Source organism: Elgaria multicarinata, chromosome 1, assembly GCF_023053635.1.
Source record: "Elgaria multicarinata webbii isolate HBS135686 ecotype San Diego chromosome 1, rElgMul1.1.pri, whole genome shotgun sequence".
NCBI lineage: Eukaryota > Metazoa > Chordata > Lepidosauria > Squamata > Anguidae > Elgaria > Elgaria multicarinata.
This window is the reverse complement of record NC_086171.1, coordinates 194,728,966-194,750,442: the sequence shown is the minus strand read 5'-3', so window position 1 is coordinate 194,750,442 and position 21,477 is coordinate 194,728,966. Positions and strand designations below refer to the sequence as shown.

The 21,477-nt window shown below is 42.7% G+C and overlaps 1 protein-coding gene across 3 annotated transcripts in view; it reads right to left on the bottom strand.

Annotated features, from left to right (window-relative positions):
* Window positions 1–21,477, bottom strand: part of SLC9A8 (solute carrier family 9 member A8) — a 148,429-nt gene that overhangs the window by 49,550 nt on the left and 77,402 nt on the right. For 2 of the 3 annotated variants that reach the window (XM_063146099.1, XM_063146090.1), the window contains exons 5-6: window positions 20,592–20,675; window positions 7,729–7,830 (exon numbers count right to left, since the gene is read on the bottom strand). In XM_063146099.1, the coding sequence (XP_063002169.1) occupies window positions 7,729–7,830; window positions 20,592–20,675 (186 nt within the window). The remainder of the gene's footprint in view (window positions 1–7,728; window positions 7,831–20,591; window positions 20,676–21,477) is intronic. The other variant, XM_063146107.1, reaches the window with a different exon arrangement.

Genomic DNA, 21,477 nt, shown 5'->3' with positions numbered 1-21,477 from the left:
TGATGGCTTTCAATCTATCTATCTATATAAATAAAAATGTAAATGTTCATTTGTTCCTAATCTAAAATCTCCGAAAGTTCTTCACCGATTGCTTTGAAATTTTGACACAACGTTGCATTCGAATACACACGTGATTTTTTGTAACTATATTATATATGGGGACAAAAGTGTGTCTTAGAATTGAAGAAATAGGGTATATAAAAGCCCAGAGGCCTCCTCCAAGCCACTTATGCAAATAGGAGAGAAGTCATTGTGACATCACCAACCAGTAGGCCAATCCACTGCCTCTGCCTTCTCTCCTATTTCCATGTTCTCTCATATTTGGTGCCATCTAGCGATGTTTCTCGGAACTGCGGCCTTCTATGGAAGTTCCAAGTTCTGAAGAAAGGTAACTGCCAGGAGATTCCGGCCTAGCAGAGGGGCCAAAACCCACTAACCTCCTCACCACACCTGTGACAGGTAAAAACATTCTTTTTTTGAAAAACAGCGCCATCTGTTGGACGTAAAAGCAGCACATGCTATACTACATAATGTACGATTCCATTTCAATGTTTCCAATTTTCTGTGCTTCAATTGAAATATTTCGTTATTTTTAAATTTTTACCTTTGTTTTTTAGTTTGTCTTTCTTCCTTTTTTAATGTTTTGCAATTTTATATGTTTTTGTTATAACTTTCTATCTTCTTTTTCAGTGCAATCAATCTGCTTTAGTTCATCCAAATAATGCCTCGCAGAAGATCACACTTAGGTCGTCGGACTCGCGGAGCGAAAGCAGTGCGACGAGTAATTGCAAATTTGACTGAGGAAGAACAGGCATCAGCGAACGAGCGAAACAGACAAAGGATGGCTCAAATACATGCCAAGGAAGCAGCTCAGCGACGTGCAGCCAGACTTGAGGATGCACGGTTGCAAGCACGGCGATCACGTTCTACAGCTTGTGGGCTCTCCCACACTAGAGGCATTCAAGAGGCAGCTGGATAACCATCTGTCAAGAATGCTTTAGGGTGGATTCCTGCATTGAGCAGGGGATTGGACTCGATGGCCTTGTAGGCCCCTTCCAACTCTGCTATTCTATGATTCTATGATCTACTTCATTCGCGACAGGCTGAGAGTGGCTGAAAGACGTCAACAAGAAACAGCACATCAGCGTCAAACACGACTCCGTACTCAACAATCAAGCGATTACAATCGCCTTGCATTCTGGTACAACCCAGCTGATGATTATAGTTTGAGCCGGCATGTTCTCATCGGCACTATGACTGAAGTGTGTCCTTATTGCAAGGCTCTGAAATTTAATGGAGAAACGAAAGGAATGTGTTGCGCCGGTGGAAAAATTAAACTGCCTCAGCTTGGAGAAACACCAGAGCCATTACAAACTTTGCTTGCCGGATATACCGCAGAATCAAAGCATTTCCTATCTAACATCAGAAAATACAAATCATGCTTCCAAATGACGTCGTTCGGCGCAGAAATTGTAACAGTTCCATTTATGTCAACTTTCAAAGTCAAAGGACAAATTTGTCATAAAGCCGGCTCCCTCCTTCCGTTTCCAGATAGTCAACATAAATTCCTACAAATGTATTTCATCGGTGATGGCAATGATGAATTGAATGCATGCTGCGGAATTTCTAACGGCATAAAAAGGTCCATCGTTTCCAAACTGCAAGAGCTTCTTCACGAAAAAAACAATTTAGTACGTTTGTTCAAAACAGCAATTGACATGATGCCATCTGATACACACAAGATTGTTATTCATGCTGACAAAACGCCTGTGCGAAGATTCAATGCTCCAACTATAGACGAAGTGGCAATTGTTATAGTCGGAGATCAATTCCAACCTAGAGATATTGTTCTTCATCGGAGAAACGATCAATTGACAAAAGTTGCAGAAACTCATCGATGCTACGATGCCCTGCAATATCCAATCATTTTTTGGGATGGTGCCGATGGATATCACTTCAATGTTAAGATGATAAATCCAGTCAGTGGCGAAGAAACAAATATGAAATGCAGCGCAATGAACTATTATTCATATCGATTAATGATTTGAGAGAATGAAAACAATCACATTTTGAAATGCCGTCAATTGTTTCACCAATACATTGTAGATATGTATGCAAAAATCGAAACAGAATGTTTGATATTCATCCGTTTGAATCAGACCAAGCTTTGCTCTGAAGAATACGTTCATTTGCGAGATGCAGTTGTAAATGACGGTAATACAACTAACGTTGGAAGACTAACGATTTTGCCATCTTCATATACAGGCAGTCCACATCATATGCATGAGTACGCTCAAGATGCAATTGCGTATGTTCGACACTACGGGCGTCCAGACCTATTCATTACATTCACATGCAATCCAGCTTGGGACGATATACAACAGCTCTTACTTCCTGGCCAATCGTCGGTGGATAGGCATGACATCACAGCACGTGTTTTTAGACAGAAGCTGAAATCGCTGATGCATTTCATGGTAAAACATGAAGTGTTTGGGTCTGTGCGCTGCTGGATGTACTCAGTGGAATGGCAAAAGAGAGGATTGCCACATGCACATATACTAATCTGGCTCTATAACAAAATCACTTCAAACGAAATCGACAATGTAATATGCGCTGAAATACCCGATGCCGACGTCGATAAGGATTTGCATGAAGTTGTAACGAAAAATATGATACATGGACCTTGCGGTACATTGAATCCACATTCACCATACATGATAGACGGAAAATGCTCTAAGCAATATCCTCAAGCATTAGTATCCAACACAGTTACAGGAAACGATGGATATCCTTTATACAGAAGAAGATCAGCAGAAGATGGTGGTAAATTAGCAACCATACAAATGCGAAACGGTTACATCGAAGTAGATAACCAGTGGGTTGTTCCATATTCGCTTTTGCTATCAAAAACATACAAAGCGCACATAAACGTGGAATACTGTAACTCCGTTAAATCGATCAAATACATTTGTAAGTACGTGAATAAAGGCAGCGACATGGCAGTTTTTGGTGTGCAACCAGAAAGAAATGATAGGAATGCGGCCATACATATCGATGAAATCACACAGTATCAGGCTGGAAGATACATAAGCAGCAATGAATCTGAATGGCGAATTCTTTCATTTCCCATACATGAACGAAGTCCAGCTGTTGTTCACTTAGCAGTACATCTAGAAAATGGACAACACGTTTATTTCACAGCTGCAAATGTGCAACAAATAGCCCTGAATCCACTGGCTACAACATTAACTGCTTTCTTCACCTTATGTCAAAATGACGCATTTGCAAAAACACTGCTGTATTCGGAAGTGCCTACGTATTACACATGGAATGCGAGTAGAAAAACATTTGAACGATGCAAACGAGGAGAATGAGTCGACGGACAACCTGGCATATTCAAAGAAACTATGATAGGCAGACTGTACACCGTGCATCCCAATCAAGATGAATGCTTCTTTCTTCGCATGCTGTTGGTAAACGTGGCCGGTCCAACGTTTTTCCAGCAATTGAGAATTTGATGGTGTTTTCAGAAATTGAAGAAATAGTGGGAATGAAAATAGAACAAACACCAAAGATTGCATTGCTGTCACTATTTGAAGATATAAAGTGTGGAAAAGGAACTATAGAGCTGATATCGAGTTTGCTGGTTGCAGCACGATTGATGGTAGCTAGGAACTGGAAGGTTCAAGGGGAATATTCTATAGAAGAATGGTATAAAGAAGTATGGGATATAGCCATGAATGATAAATTGACATGTAATATTAAGTGGAGAAAGGGCGTAACTAAAATAGTTTGAAGGAATCTGGAAACAGTTCCTAATATTTGTGTTTATTAAGGGAAGTGGGAAACCGCCAGCAGAAGAAACGATTAGATTAGATTTTGGACTCAGGAATGATCCCGAGGTGGGGGGTGCACTTTTATGTTAAGAATGATGATGTTGTAGTATGATAAGGTATATGTAATAGTTATTTAACATATGTACTCAACATTTATTCAATATGTATGCAGCAGTTGTTTGATGTTTTTCTGTTTTTCTTTCTGTTATCATTATTATTATGGTAATGTTTTATGTATGTTTATATAGGTAGAAAATAAATAAAAATTATTTTAAAAAAGAGAATTGTCAACGGCCACTTTCCGCAGTGCTTGTCAAGCTCTGAATTTATTGGAGCACGACCGACACTGGGATGTATGCATTAATGATGGGTGCAACACGTCACATCCAAATCAAATTCGTGCATTGTTTGCAATCATATTGATCGCCTGCTCTCCTTCATCTCCAACAGAGTTATGGGAGAAATATAAATTGGACATGGCTGAAGATATTTTCCGTTGAATACGCAACGAAAATTCAAATATGAACATGGATTTCACAGCAGAAATCTACAACGAAGCGTTGATAATGATTGAAGATTTGTGCTTAGAAATCGCGAACAAAGTTCTCAATCAGCTGGGAATGCCATCACCGAATCAATCTGCTCCTGCTTTGTTCGATGTAGAATTGCGTCATGAACAAAATTACAACACGGGTGATCTTTTGTCGTATGTGCAATCAAATATTCCTAAGCTAACGCTTGAGCATCACATTTACGATCAAATAATGCAAACTGTAAATAACGGGGTTGGAAAAATCTTCTTCTTAGATGCGCCAGGAGGAACTGGTAAAACGTTCCTAATTAGATTGATTCTGGCAACAATTCAATCCCAAAATGACATAGCCTTAGCTCTTGCGTCGTCCGGAATAGCTGCGACATTGCTACCAGGTGGAAGAACTGCTCATTCCGCTTTGAAATTGCCATTGAATATGCAATTCATTGAAACTCCCACATGCAACATTTCCAAAGCATCCGGCATGGGAAAAGTATTGCAAAAATGCAAACTTGTTGTTTGGGATGAATGCACAATGGCACACAAAAAATCCCTCGAGGCTCTTGATCGATCATTGCAAGATTTGCGAGGAAACATCAGACCATTTGGGAACGCAATAATATTGCTTGCAGGAGATTTCAGGCAAACATTACCTGTAATACCTAGATCAACACCAGCGGATGAAATAAATGCTTGCCTGAAATATTCTACTTTATGGCGACACATCAAGACGTTAAAATAACTACAAATATGCGTGTCCAGCTGCAAAACGATCGATCAGCTGAGATATTCTCACGTCAATTGCTGGAAATTGGGAACGAAAAGGTGCCGGTTGATCTGACCTCAGGACGAATTTCATTGCCTCATAACTTCTGCAATTTAGTGACGTCAAAAGAAGAATTGGTTGAAAAAGTATTTCCCAATATTCAAACCAATTATAAGAATCACGATTGGCTGAGTGAACGAGCTATTCTTGCGCCCAGAACAAAAATGTCTACGAACTTAACAATATTATTCAGTCTAACATTCAAAGCGAGGCAGTCACATACAAGTCCGTCGACACTGTTGTGGAAGCAGATGAAGCGGTTAATTATCCAACAGAACTTTTGAATTCACTCGATCTGCCAGGGATGCCACCGCACGTACTGCAATTGAAAATCGGCGTGCCAATTATCATGTTGCGAAATATCAACCAGCCAAGCTTTGCAACGGCACGCGGCTTGCAGTAAAAAAATTACTGAGCAACGTTGTAGAAGCAACAATCTTGACAGGACCTTTCAAAGGTGAAGATGTCCTCATTCCTCGCATTCCTATGATTCCAACGGATATGCCATTACAATTTAAGGGATTGCAATTCCCAATTCGATTGGCGTTTGCAATCACCATCAACAAAGCTCAGGGCCAATCTTTAGAATTGTGCGGTTTAGATCTAGACACAGATTGCTTCTCACATGGACAATTATATGTTGCGTGTTCTAGAGTCGGCAAACCAGACAATCTCTATATCTACACAGACAATGGAACAACAAAAAATATTGTATATCCACAAGCATTGTGAAATTAAACATATTAGAAACGTCCGCTTTGTCTTTTCTTTCTTTTCCATTTAACCACACTGAGCCACAGCAACGCGTGGCCGGGTACAGCTAGTCATGTTATAAATGCATAATGTTTAAATGATATATAACTCCATACACACAATGTGCATAAAGTTCAAAGTCCATTTCAGTATGAAAACAACGAGGGCAGGTCTATATTGTTGTATAAATCATCAAACAACAGGTGTTGTTCCAGTTTTTTCAAGATACATTGATATATATTTTTAATGTATGGTGAAAATAATGAATATGTGCAGCTTTCTAATACCTCGATGTATTGACTTCTAGCTTCTGAGGAAGGACCACTTTGGGCTCCTAATACACGATTTTTACTATTGTTTTAATCTTTGGATTATTTTTGAAAGAAAGCTATTAAAACCATTTATTTACTTCATCGAACACCAGAGTTTTAATCTCTTTTCAGTACCAGTGTTTTGGTGTTTTTTCCCTCTTTCTACTCCAGTTTATCCTAGGCTGACATCACCTAACACACTTTGATCCTGACAGGATGCAGCAGTCACTACAGAAGGAAACGTCCACGTCTGAAGGTTGGTTACGATGTCATGTAGCCCTAGTTTGTAAATGAGACAGAATGGGCTGAGTCAGACCCCCACCACACCAGGATAGCTTGACACAGTTCGACACAGGTCCTGGGAGCTGATCTGTTAATAAGGGCAGGGGCCAAGTTGCTTGAGTTTGCATTTTAATGCAAACCTACCAAATTCACACTTCCCAAACCAATACATGAACCAAAATGCATGAACCATTCAATACTACTCTCCAATTATTAGAGAGCAGTTTTCCAATTTTTTAAAAATGCATATATTAGGAGAAACCGCACACAAAAATGTATATATTAGTGCATGTAACATTTAAGAAGTATTATATTAGGAAAGGCTGCTTGCAAAAAAATGGGTATAGTAGGCAAAAGGGAATACAGAAATGCATATGAGCGACATCTAACATTATACAAGAAGACATCCACTCAAGTAACAAGTAGAACAGTCAGATGGAGACTGTGGGTTCTCCATCTCCGGTCAGTTTTTTAAGAAAAGGCTGAGCAGCCACCTCTAATGGATGGTTTAATTGGTTTTCTTGCACATTGCACAGGGTTGGACTAGATGATCCTTGTGGTCCTTTCTGACTCCACAATTCTATCATTCTATGATTCTATAAGCTGAGACCTAAACTACACATTACTTTGAAGACATAGCTGCTGGATTCCATTTTGGCATTGAAAATCACCAGCACCTGCTCTGGATTGGGACCATCAGGAGGCAAAAGGATAAAGCTCTATCATTTTAAGTCATCCCCCTCCCTCTCCTCTCCCCTGCACACCCCCTGCCCTTCAAACCTGATCCAGAGGATCCCCTGACCCTCTGGAGCACATTTAGGGGGGGTATGCAGAGGAGGATCAGTTCCGTCAGCAGTGTCGGTCCCTCTGGTGGACAGACACAGTTGGATATAACCTTGTATTAGTAGAAATGCACATGAAATGAATGTAGATTTTCATGTGGACTTTGAGAAAACACACAAGCTGATGCAGAAACAGGATGAAACAAATTTAGGGTTAGAGGTGAAAATGAGAAACAGAAATTGACAGTTTTGTTCCTCCCTCCTATCCATTAGTCCAGTCCCACCAAGGCATGTGTCTTCTCCAGCCATTCCTTTCCACCTCCCTGATGAATTTTAAATAACCCAGCTCTAGGTAAGAGCCCAGTATTTCACACCACCTCAAACCGCACACAAGAATCTGTCTCACCTGACCCAGAAAGTAAATTCCTCCGCCGACAATGAAAGCTGAAATGGCGGTCCCAATCACAGAAAACAGGGTGATGGAGCCTATGTTCTGGAAGAAGTTCCCCTAAAAACAAGGGGGAGGGGGTGGGGAGAAACCAACAGCAATGAGCTGGGAGTCAAAAAATAAACCATAAAGCCAGTCTTTAGCACCAAGACTTGGCCTCTGTAATCAGGAAGTAATAAAACAGCACAATGGACTGGGGAAGAGCAGAAGGGATTTGCCCACCAATGAATACACGCAGGTCAGCCATGTATATCTAGGATTAGCACGACAAAAGCTGGGGTGAACACTCTCCAACCACAAACAGAAAAAACCAAATAATCACAAAAACTGTTAATTAGGGGTGTGTGTGTGTGTGTGTGTGTGTGTGTGTATATATATTGTTCTCATTGGCAAGTTATGTTATACTGCCTCAAACTATGTAACATATTGTTTTTAATCATAACCTATCACATCAATAGGTTATGATTAACCTAGGTGAGGCAGTGACTGTTCTGAACCAGTGCCTGGGCACGGTAATGGACTGGATGAGGGCTAACAAACTGAGACTCAATCCAGACAAGACGGAGGTACTGTTAGCGGGTGGTTCATCTGTCCGGCGAGGTGATGTTTGCCCTGTCCTGGATGGGGTTGCACTCTCCCTAAAGGATCGGGTCCGTAGTTTGGGGGTGCTCATGGATCCAGAAATGTCACTTGAGGCACAGGTGAACTCAGTGGCAAAGAGCACCTTTTATCAGCTTAGGTTGATAAACCAACTACGCCCTTATCTGGACAGAGATAGCCTAGCTACAGTTATCCACGCTCTGATAACCTCTCATTTGGATTACTGCAATGCGTAATACGTGGGACTGCCTTTGAAAACGGTCCGGAAACTTCAACTGGTACAAAACAGGGCAGCCCGTTTACTAACAGGGACTGGCCGGCAAGACCACATCACGCCAGTCCTTTCCCAGCTTCACTGGCTGCCAGTCCAGGTCCAGGCCCAATTCAAAGTGCTGGTATGAACATTTAAAGCCCTAAAAGGTTTGGGGCCAGGTTATTTGAAGGAACGCCTCCTCTTATATGTTCCTGCCCAGGCCTTAAAATTATCCACAGGGGTCCTTCTCCATGAGCCCCTGCCAAAGGAAGTGAGGCAGGTGGCTACTAGGAGGAGGGCTTTCTCCTCTGTGGCACCCCGGCTGTGGAACGAGCTCCCCAGAGAGTTCACTTGGCGCCTACAGTGTACTCCTTTCATCGCCAGCTGAAGACCTTTTTATTTTCTCAGTATTTTAACACTTAATTTAACTTAAATTTAAACTTTGCTGTTTTAATTCCATATTTTAACCTATATCAATTTTTGCTGTGTGGTTTTATCCTGGTTGTGCTTTTTATACTGTATTTTGTAATTGTGCTTTTAACCTGTTGGTTGTTTTATTGTGGTTTTAATTTTTGTGAACCGCCCAGAGAGCTTCAGCTATTGGGTGGTATAAAAATGTAATAAATAAATAAAATAAATAAAATAAATAAATAAAATACACAATTGCATGTCCTATCTTGAATTTAAACAAAATACTTATGGCCAATTATTCTATTTCAAAAGTATATATATTCAAAAGTATACATATGTATATATATATACATATGTATGTGTGGAGTGTAACATATACATTAATAATGCTCACAATAAAGTACATTAATATAATGAAAACAATTTTACAGCATTTGGTAATGACATTCATGTAATGAAAACTATTATGCAGCATGTGGTAATTCAGTAACAACAGGAATTGTTACCTGTTTCGCCAGGAAATACTTCCTGTTGTTGTTTATTCGTTCAGTCGTTTCCGACTCTTCGTGACTTCATGGACCAGCCCACGCCAGAGCTTTCTGTCGGACGTCGCCACCCCTAGCTCCCCCAAGGTCAAGTCTGTCACCTCCAGAATATCATCCATCCATCTTGCCCTTGGTCGGCCCCTCTTCCTTTTGCCTTCCACTTTCCCTAGCATCAGCCTCTTCTCCAGGGTATCCTGTCTTCTCATTATGTGGCCAAAGTACTTCAGTTTTGCCTTTAATACCATTCCCTCAAGTGAGCAGTCTGGCTTTATTCCCTGGAGTATGGACTGGTTTGATCTTCTTGCAGTCCAAGGCACTCTCAGAATTTTCCTCCAACACCACAGTTCAAAAGCATCTATCTTCCTTCGCTCAGTTTTCCTTATGGTCCAGCTCTCGCAACCATAGGGTACTACGGGGAATACCATTGCTTTAACTATGCGGACCTTTGTTGTCAGTGTGGTGTCTCTGCTCTTAACTATTTTATCAAGATTTGTCATTGCTCTCCTCCCAAGAAGTAAACGTCTTCGGATTTCCTGGCTGCAGTCAGCGTCTGCAGTAATCTTTGCGCCCAGAAATACAAAGTTTGTCACTGCCTCCACGTTTTCTCCCTCTATTTGCCAGTTATCAATCAAGCCGGTTGCCATAATCTTGGTTTTTTTGAGGTTTAACTGCAACCCAGCTTTTGCACTTTCTTCTTTCACCTTCATCATAAGGCTCCTCAGCTCCACCTCGTTTTCAGCCATCAAAGTGGTGTCATCTGCATATCTGTGATTGTTAATGTTTCTTCCTGTGATTTTAACTCCAGCCTTGGATTCGTCCAGCCCAGCACGTCGCATGATGTGTTCTGCATACAAGTTGAACAGATAAGGTGAGAGTATACAACCCTGCCGTACTCCTTTCCCAATCTTAAAACAGTCCGTTGTTCCATGGTCTGTTCTTACCGTTGCTACTTGTTCGTTATACAGATTCCTCAGGAGGCAGACAAGATGACTTGGTATCCCCATACCACCAAGAACTTGCCACAGTTTGTTATGATCCACACAGTCAAAGGCTTTAGAATAGTCAATAAAACAGAAATAGATGTTTTTCTGGAACTCCCTGGCTTTCTCCATTATCCAGCGGATATTGGCAATTTGGTCTCTAGTTCCTCTGCCTTTTCTAAACCCAGCTTGTACATCTGGCAATTCTTGCTCCATGAATTGCTGGAGTCTACCTTGCAGGATCTTGAGCATTACCTTGCTGGCATGTGAAATAAGTGCCACTGTCCGATAGTTTGAACATTCTTTAGTGTTTCCCTTTTTTGGTATGGGGATATAAGTTGATTTTTTCCAGTCTGATGGCCATTCTTGTGTTTTCCAAATTTGCTGGCATATGGCATGCATCACCTTGACAGCATCATCTTGCAATATTTTAAATAGTTCGGCTGGGATACCGTCGTCTCTTGCCGCCTTGTTATTAGCAATGCTTCTTAAGGCCCATTCAACCTCACTCTTCAGGATGTCTGGCTCTAACTCACTGACCACACCATCTGAGCTATGCCCGATGTTATTAACCTTCCTATACAGATCTTCCGTATATTCCTGCCACCTTTTCTTGATCTCTTCTGTTTCTGTTAGGTCCTTGCCATCTTTGTTTTTGATCATACCCATTTTTTCCTGGAATTTACATCCGATGTTTCTAATTTTCTGGAAGAGGTCTCTTGTCCTTCCTATTCTATTGTCTTCTTCCACTTCCGCACATTGCTTGTTTAAAAATAATTCCTTATCTCTTCTGGTTAACCTCTGGAATTTTGCATTTAATTGGGCATATCTCCCCCTATCACTGCCTTTTGCTTTCCTTCTTTCTTGGGCTACTTCCAGTGTCTCAGCAGACAGCCATCTTGCCTTCTTGGTTTTCTTTTTCTTTGGGACGTTTTTTGTTGCCACCTCTTGGACAATGTTGCGAACTTCTGTCCATAGTTCTTCCGGGACCCTATCTACTAAATCTAGTCCCTTAAATCTATTCTTCACTTCCACTGCATATTCATTAGGAATATTAGTGAGCTCATATCTAACTGATCTGTGGGTCTTCCCTATTCTCTTTAGTTTGATTCTAAATTGTGCAATAAGAAGTTCGTGATCTGAACTACAGTCAGCTCCAGGTCTTGTTTTTACTGTCTGTATAGATGTCCGCCACCTTTGGCTGCAAAAGATGTAGTCAATCTGATTTCGGTGTCGGCCATCTGGTGAAGTCCATGTATAAAGCCGTCTTTTAGGTTGTTGGAAGAGAGTGTTTGTTATGCACAGTGAGTTGTCCTGGCAGAATTCTATCAGCCTATGTCCGTACATATATATACATACATACATACATACATATACACACACATACTTTTGAAATAGAATAATTGGCCATAAGTATTTTTTTAAAAATTGGAGATAGGACATATACATTAATAATGCTCACACTAAAGTACATTAATATAATGAAAACAATTTTACAGCATTTGGTAATACTTTCATGTAATGAAAACTATTATGCAGCATGTGGAAATTCAGTAACAACAGGAATTGTTACCTGTGTCGCCAGGAAATACTTCCTCGGGAATACATATACATATATATATATATATATATATATATATACACACATACATATATATATATATATACATACATACACACACACACATAATTTTGAAATATAATAATTGGCCATGAGTATTTTGTTTAAATTGGAGAGTGGACATGCAATTGTATATTGATGTGATAGGTTATGATTAAAAACACATACTTTTGAAATAGAATAATTGGCCATAGCTATTTTGTTTAAATTCAGGATAGGACATGCAATTGTATATTGATGTGATAGGTTATGATTTAAAAACAGTATGTTACATAGTTTGAGGCAGTGTAACATAACTTGCCAATGAGAACAAGATATATATACATCTAATTAACAGTTTTTGTGATTATTTGTTTTTTTTCTGTTTGTGGTTGGAGGGTGTTCACCCCAGCTTTTGTCGCAGTATTTCTAACCACCGCCTCCCTTTATTTAGGTATCTAGGATTAGCAGACAGGTCTTTCAGATCCACGGGCATGGACTGCCAGGAGTGTTGAGGCCCAGACTCTCTTTTTTTTAGAAATTAATCACCCAGTGTAGACATTTTTCATTCTCCTAGAGCAGGGGAAGCAACAGTTTTGGGCCCATGGGCACATTTGACATGTTGAAAAAGTGTCCCAAGTATCACCACAAATTATTGTGGGGGGGAACATTTAGAGCATGCCCCCTGTCTGGATTCTCACCTTTTCTTGCTCTCTCTTCTTGCTGGATTCTCACCTTTTCTTCCTTCCCCCCCTTTGGATTCTCCCACACTAGAGGCATTCAAGAGGCAGCTGGACAACCATCCTTCAGGTATGCTTTAAGGTGGATTCCTGCATTGAGCAGGGGGTTGGACACGATGGCCTTATAGGCCCCTTCCAACTCTACTATTCTATGATTCTATGATTCCTGCCCTCTCTTTCTCACTTTACTTGCCCCTCTCTAGATTCTCACCTTTCTTGCCTAGCCCCCAGCCACTTTTTGGCAAGAGACTATAGTCCTCATCTCTATTCAAATCAGTGGAGTGAGATCTCCTATCAAAAAGCAGCTGGGGACGGTTCTACAAACCCACCCACGACAAAGGACACTGTCGTCCCAAGTAACTACAGCAACAACAGATCCAAATGTATTCCCCACCTTTTGATTCTTCCTATCTGCCCCACTCCAGCGAGAACAATCTGTGCATAGAACTTTGTTCCAATGTGCCTTTATCCTTGTGTCAACGGAGCCTTTAAGGCCACCACTGGCGCGACGGGAGGGGAACACACAATTTACGGAGGCTTCAGAAATCGCACAATTCCCCCGGTTGCATTAATGGTGGCCACCATGGACACAGGAAAGGGAACTGCATGATTTCGGCCGGTGGGCAGGCGGATGCCGAGCGCTTGCCGGGGCCTTGCAAGCACTTGGGTCCGCACTCGTATTGGGAGCACCCGACTGGGTGCAGGGAGCCAGTTGCAGGGTGGTGGTGGTGGTGGTTCCGCAGGACTCCCAGACCCAGTAGGGCACTTGCAGCATCCCTAGCATGTTGAAGCAGCACCTCACTCACTCTCACACTACCACACCAATTCCTGGGCTGTTTAACCCAGGAATTGAGCATTACATGTGAACTGGGCCTATCTAGCATTTGCCCTTGGAATTATTTTCGATCCATTTCATTCCATACAGCTTATTTTATTGCCGTTAATTAATAAACGGATTAAACCAATACATGTCTTGGTGTAGTTATGAAGGGTCCCGTTCATGTTTAGCTTTGTAGGACCGTTAAGAAGTGTCATGCAGCGATACTACAACCACTAGCCAATATTAATTTTAAATGTAAAGGTTCACACAGATTTCAGCTAAATGCACACAGACACACCCTTTCACTTCTGGATCACCTCCAGAAAATCTAGGTGATCTAGACCTGGCTGGAGAGATCGGAGGCATGGGCTGTTGTGCTTGTCTGTCGGAATCTGCTGTCGGTTGTTCGCTAGGACGCAGTTCAGGCTGTACCGATCGTGTCGGTGTCGAGTCTCTGATCTCGCCTTTCAATATTGACTCCAGTGGCCTCGGTAGCAAAGTCGGTACCGAAGCAGGCCTGCTTGATACCGTAGCACTCGGCATGGTGGACATGCGTGGTGAGGAAGATTTGTTAGAGTCCTTTCTCTTTTTCTTCCTTTTCTGCAATTCTGCAGACTTTGGAGTCCAGGCTTTTTTAGAAATTTTTCTAGCCACGGAGCTTACCAAAGAGCGACCAGGCGTGAGGGGTATATCTCTCCTCTCTTCTGCCATAGTCGTTTCAGAGATGACAAACGTTTGTATACCAGAGCTCTGGTCATCGTCGATACTCTGCTGTGTAAGAGTAATAGTTTTCTTTGGAATTGACGGTTTCTCCATAGTTTTTTGTTTTGGGGCGTCGGTAGTCCTGAGGGCTTTCTCCCACAGGATGCATCTGAACCTGTCGGCGCGATTTTTACGCGTTTGTTTAGTGAAGGACATGCAGTGGTGGCAAGTCTCAACTTTATGCCCCTCACCTAAGCAGATTATGCAAAGGGAGTGACCATCCGTTGGAGGGAGTTTAGCTCGACAGCTAACACACTTTCGGAATGGAGCTTTCACTGCCATAGGACCAACAGGCCCCAGCGACCCGCGGATCACCGTGAAAATGAAAGTAAAGAACACTAACTCTATAACTCACTTTCTATAAAATAAGAAAAAACAAGAATAAGAAAGATACTGAGAGAAAGGACGAGTTGGAGGTAAGTGTAAGGAATCTCTGAGGAAAAAATGCTAAGAGGTTGGTTTTCTCAGTCTAGCCACAATGGTGGACGACGAAGAACTGAGGTATAGGCGGGAACCGCGTGCACATGCGCAGTGGCGCCAAGGATAGTTCCCGCCTAAAACGTTATTTTTAGCTATTTGAGGTTCCGGTTCAGGTCTCAGCATGGGCACAGAGCCCATATGTGTGATGCATAGAGACCATGAAGAAGAACTTGGAGGCAGGAAATATGCCTTATTGGTTGGGCGTTAAGAATGGTTTTTCTAAAAAAGAAAAGAAAAGTTTTTCTTCTGGTTAGATGGAGCTGTATTTGCAAACCATTCTGAGGATGCAGATGGAGACCTAGGCCATGGCTAGACAAGGGGGTAAAAGGGTGACGATCTCGCGATTTTATGATTGCGAGATCGTCGCCCTCGTTTACACGCAGCGCACGACATCACAGCCGCCATTTTGTTTTTTTCTTTTAAAGGAGATGGAGTGCACGAGCGCTCGTGGGCAAAACGTTCTTTTTTTAAAAAAAAAATAATTTCCCGCAACCTCCCTACCCGGCTCCTGGCTCCTTGCGGTTACTCGCGAGGAGCTGGGACAAACCGCGATGGCGGGCCACACTTTCCGCAGTCTCGGGATCATCCCGAGGCCGCGGAAAAACTGCGAAAAAGGGATAGGGTGAAATCCCAGGGAAAGGGAGGGATCATCCCTCCCTCCTTCCGGGATCCCCTGTGCATCATGTGGACGCACAGGGACGATCTCAGGATGATCCCCGGGATATCACCCCGTCTAGCTATGCCCCTATTTCCAGATGTGGGCTGATTGTCAGGAGCACATTACACAAGCGTTTCAAAGCCTGCACTAGCTGCCACCACCCATCTTGGGACTGCAGAGAGCATCTTCTCCAATTCCCTATGGATTGTCTTTTAAAACCTATGTTTTAAAATTTTAATTTTTGTGAACCACCCAGAGAGCTTCGGCTATAAAAATGTAATAAATAAATAAATAAATAAATAAATGTTGTGCCATCCATGGAACAGGGGCGTGTCGGAAGTGACAGTTACACCGTAGGGCAGGGCTGGGGAACCTCTTTCAATCCGTGGGCCAAATTCTGGAAGCACATTCCAGTAGCAGGGTGGATTTGATTTAAATCAATTTGATTTAAATCATGATTTAAATCACTACACAGAAAGACTCTATGATCAAAGCTTAAGACAATTCATGGTAATGGAAGCTACATGCCTCCTGCACTAATCAGATTACCCAAGTTCTTCTCTAGAGGCTTGTTCAAATTGCATGTTCATCACTTGATGACTGCAGCATCAAGTGATGAATCACATGCTGAGTGGGGTCATCACACCACAGACAGAATGTTCATTTCCCCTGACATTGCCTCAAACACAATAGATTGGGTCCAGAGTTGCACAGTAAAACTTCACAAACTGGAGTATCCCACAGGCAGAAAGGGGGGAGGGGAGGGGACAATTTTTGCTCATTCCCCCTTCCCCTGTGGGGTCCCTATGTCCCCAAAACACCTGCTCCAGAGGGGTATGGGATGCTCCAGAACAGTGTGGGAGATGGCTCTAGGGGTTATAGGGGGAGGGGAAATCAGCAAAAATCATTCCCCTTCCCACCCATCATTCTGCCCATTTGTGGAATGGGAGCCTCTGTTGGATCCGGTTCATTCCCACCAGTGGAAGGAGTCTATCACAGAACAGCAGGTCTGGATCCAACAGAATTTTTCAGTGGAATTCCAGCACTAAAGTAGTCGTGTGATATACATATATGTGTAAACCCACTCTCAGTTTAAACTATTAACTAAATTGGGTGGAATTTTACTTGGCTCCAAGTGACTTCAAAATAACTGGGATTAGAGCAGGGATTGGGAACCTTTCGCCTGCTGCCTGGATGGAGCCCTGGGGTTTCCCCATCCAGCCTGCACTGTTCTTCTTCTCTTGTCGATTGGAGGTAAACAAGTATTTAAAGGCAATTAACATTTAAATACCCAGCATATAATTGAACTGTGCTTCTGCAGGCATGAGAGCTTAGGTTTATCCCTGAGTAGACTTGCTTGGAATTGAGATGTTGCACTGGGGCTTATTCTTGAGCAAACATGGATAGAATCAAACTGAAAGGCAAATGCTATTTTGGGCTGCATTAATAGAAGTATAGCTTCCAAATCGCGTGAGGTCCTGGTTCCTCTCTATTCGGCCCTGGTTAGGCCTCATCTAGAGTATTGTGTCCAGTTCTGGGCTCAACAATTCAAGAAGGATGCAGACAAGCTGGAGCGTGTTCAGAGGAGGGCAACCAGGATGATCAGGGGTCTAGAAACAAAGCCCTATGAAGAGAGACTGAAAGAATTGGGCATGTTTAGCCCGGAGAAGAGAAGATTGAGGGGAGACATGATAGCAGTCTTCAAATACTTAAAAGGTTGTCACACAGAGGAGGGCCAGGATCTCTTCTCAATCCTCCCAGAGTGCAGGACACAGGACACAGAATAACGGGCTCAAGTTAAAGGAAGCCAGATTCCGGCTGGACATCATAATCGGAGTCTACTACTGATAATAGTAGTCTACTACCGGAGTCTACTACCGACCACCCAATCAAGGAGAAGACGAGGACGAAACTTTTGAGAAACAAATTGCCAGTGTTTCAAGGAAGTGTGATGTAGTAGTGATGGGGGACTTCAATTACCCTGATATCTGTTGGGAGACCATTACTGCCAAAAGCGGCCCTTCCAAGAAATTCCTGACATGTATGGGTGATAATTTTCTCCTACAGAAAGTGGTGGAAGGAACTAGAGGATCCTTGACTTGTTATTGACCAATAGGGATGACTTAGTCGATAAAGTGGCAGTCACGGGAACTCTGGGGGAAAGTGACCACGTCATACTTGAATTCTTGATTAGGAAGGAGACAAAAGTTGAGCGTAGCCATACACGTACTCTGGATTTTAGGAAAGCTGTTTTTAATAAACTCAGAACTATAATAAGTAAGGTCCCGTGGCAAGGGAGCCTAATGAGAAACGGAGTGCAGGATGGGTGGGAGTATTTAAAAAAGGAAATTTTAAAGGCACAGTTACAAACAATTCCAACAAGGAGAAAAGATAGAAGACAACAGAGGAAACCAATGTGGCTCCACAAAAAGCTTAGAGATGACCTGAAAACAAAAAGGGATACATATAGGAAGTGGAAGGAAGGCCAGGCTACAAAAGAAGAGTACAGACAAGTGGCGCAGAAGTGGTGAAATGGCGTCAGGAAGGCTAAAGCTGTGAATGAGCTGAGATTAGCGAGGGATGCTAAAAGCAATAAAAAGGCTTTCTTCAGATACATGAGTAGTAAAAGACAGAGGAAAGAAATGGTGGTTCAACTGCTTAATGAGGATGGCAAATTGATAACAGATGACAAAGAAAAGGCTGAAGTGCTCAATTCCTACTTTGCCTCGGTCTTCTCCCAAAAGCGGGTCTATGACCCCCCTGGAAAAAGTGAAGCAGAAGTTGAGGGGGCAGGATTACAGTTTGAGATTGATAAACAAATGGTCAAAGAACACCTAATTTCCTTGAATGAGTTTAAATCTCCAGGGCCCGATGAACTGCATCCAAGAGTAATGAAGGAGCTAGCAGAAGAACTCTCAGAACCTTTGTCTATTATCTCTGCAAAATCATGGAAAACGGGTGAGGTGCCGGACGACTGGAGGAGGGCTAACGTTGTCCCTATCTTCAAAAAGGAGGAACCTGGGAACTACAGACCAGTCAGTCTGACATCCATCCCTGGGAAAATTCTGGAGCAGATTATAAAGAAGTCAATTTGTAAACACCTTGAAATCAATGCAGTGATTACTAGAAGCCAACATGGATTTGTCAGGAACAAATCCTGTCAGACTAATTTGATCTCATTTTTTGATAGGATAACCTCCCTTGTGGACTGTGGGAATGCTGTAGACGTCATATATCTTGACTTCAGCAAAGCTTTTGACAAAGTACCACATGACATTCTGATTAACAAACTAGCTAAAAGTGGGCTAGATGGAACAACTATTAGGTGGATCCACAGTTGGCTACAGAATCGGACTCAAAGAGTACTTATCAATGGAACCTTCTCAAACTGGGGAGAGGCAACGAGTGGGGTGCCGCAGGGCTCAGTCCTGGGCCCAGTGCTCTTCAACATTTTTATTAATGATTTGGATGAGGAGGTGCAGGGAATGCTGATCAAATTCGCAGATGACACAAAATTGGGTGGGATAGCTAATACCCTGGAAGACAGAAATAAACTTCAAAGTGATCTTGATAGACTGGAGTGCTGGGCTGAAAACAACAGAATGAAATTTAATAGGGATAAATGCCAAGTTCTACATTTAGGGAATAGAAACCAAATGCACAGTTACAAGACGGGGGACACTTGGCTCAGCAATACTACAAACGAGAAAGATCTTGGAATTGTTGTAGATCACAAGCTGAATATGAGCCAACAGTGCGATATGGCTGCAAGAAAGGCAAATGCTATTTTGGGCTGCATTAATAGAAGTATAGCTTCCAAATCACGTGAGGTACTGGTTCCTCTCTATTCGGCCCTGGTTAGGCCTCATCTAGAGTATTGTGTCCAGTTCTGGGCTCCACAATTCAAGAAGGATGCAGACAAGCTGGAGCGTGTTCAGAAGAGGGCAACCAGGATGATCAGAGGTCTAGAAATAAAGCCCTATGAAGAGAGACTGAAAGAACTGGGCATGTTTAGCCTGGAGAAGAGAAGATTGAGGGGAGACATGATAGCACTCTTCAAATACTTAAAAGGTTGTCACACAGAGGAGGGCCAGGATCTCTTCTCGATCCTCCTGGACATCAGGAAAAACTTCCTAACTGTTAGAGCAGTGCGACGGTGGAATCAGTTACCTAGGGAGGTTGTGGGCTCTCCCACACTAGAGGCATTCAAGAGGCAGCTGGAAACCATCTGTCAGGGATGCTTTAGGGTGGATTCCTGCATTGAGCAGGGGGTTGGACTCAATGGCCTTGTAGGCCCCTTCCAACTCTGCTATTCTATGATTGTATGAAAGAACTGGGCATGTTTAGCCTGGAGAAGACTGAGGAGAGATATGATAGCACTCTTCAAGTACTTGAAAGGTTGTCACACAGAGGAGAACCAGGATCTCTTCTCGATCCTCCCAGAGTGCAGGACACGGACTAATGGCCTCAAGGGACAGGAAGCCAGATTCTGTCTGGACAGCAGGAAAAATGCCCTAATGGTTAGAGCAGTATGACAAAACATCAGGAGAAATGCCCTGACAGTTAGAGCAGTACGACAATGGAACCAGTTACCTAGGGAGGTTGTGGGCTCTCCCACACTGGAGGCATTCAAGAGGCAGCTGGACAGCCATCTGTCAGGGATGCTCTAAGGTGGATTCCTGCATTGAGCAGGGGGTTGGACTCGATGGCCTTGTAGGCCCCTTCCAACTCTTCTATTCTATGATTCTATGATTCTATTTGTACACTTGGTGGGAAAATACCCAAATTGGTCAGAGCTCTATCTGCCCTCGCCTCCACTCCATGCCCTTAGTCCCACCCCACTGCTGGAATACAGCCTCATGATCCTTCCCAAGTTGGATTTCAGCCCTTGGGTTGAAAAAGGTTCACCACCCTTGGATTAGAGCATTGACGAAACAAGAAATATAGCTATAAATTATCTGCAACATCTCACCTTATGTAACGAATACCCAGATTCAAATATAATTGGTGGCAGTAAAAGAAGAAAAAACATATTGGGACGAAACATTTCTTCTTCCTGCAAACAGAAAAGATGAAGAAAGGGTTATGAAATGTGCAACAAAGAGAATCAAACTACGGGGAAGTGAATTCTACATTAATCTGCCTGATTTCCCACCACACGTAAAGAGGATTTTAGAATAGCAAACATCCTCAGGATTACCCTTTAAATTGCTTTTCACCCAATGACCAAAGGAAAGGAAACGCTATGCGAACTGCAGCTTCCAAATAAACAGCATGGGAATCTGACGACCAGGGCCAACAAAACACAATTCACTCTAGAAACATCTCACATTGTTCACGCTGGATTTCAGAATCGGAAACAAACAAGCAGAAGTAAGGATGCATGACTGCAGCGGGCTCTATGCAAAACTGCCCCACGTATGCCACCCATATGACAAGGATACCTAGGAGGTGGCTGCCACACTTGGGTGGAACTCCTTGGGAGCCACAACAGATGCAGAACATGACAGTCCAAACGTCTGGACAGGGGTGAGCCTGGAAAATACATCGTTCTGATTCCTCAGGGACTGCTCTGGCTCCCTATAGAAAGTCATCACATTTTGAAGTGCTTGGTTTGACTAATAAATCCTAAACACCAGACGCTTTATAACAGGGGTGGGGCACTGGCAGTGTGTGGCCCTCCAGATCTTTTGGCCTACAAATCCCATCAGCCTTAGCTGGCATAGCCAGGGATGAGGGGAGTTGCAGGCCAAAATATCTGGAGGGCCACCAGCTGCCCAACCCTGTTATAAATCCTCTGTTGTTTAATATTTATAAGCTATTAAGCATCAGATACCACCTCTCTCCTGAAGTCCAGT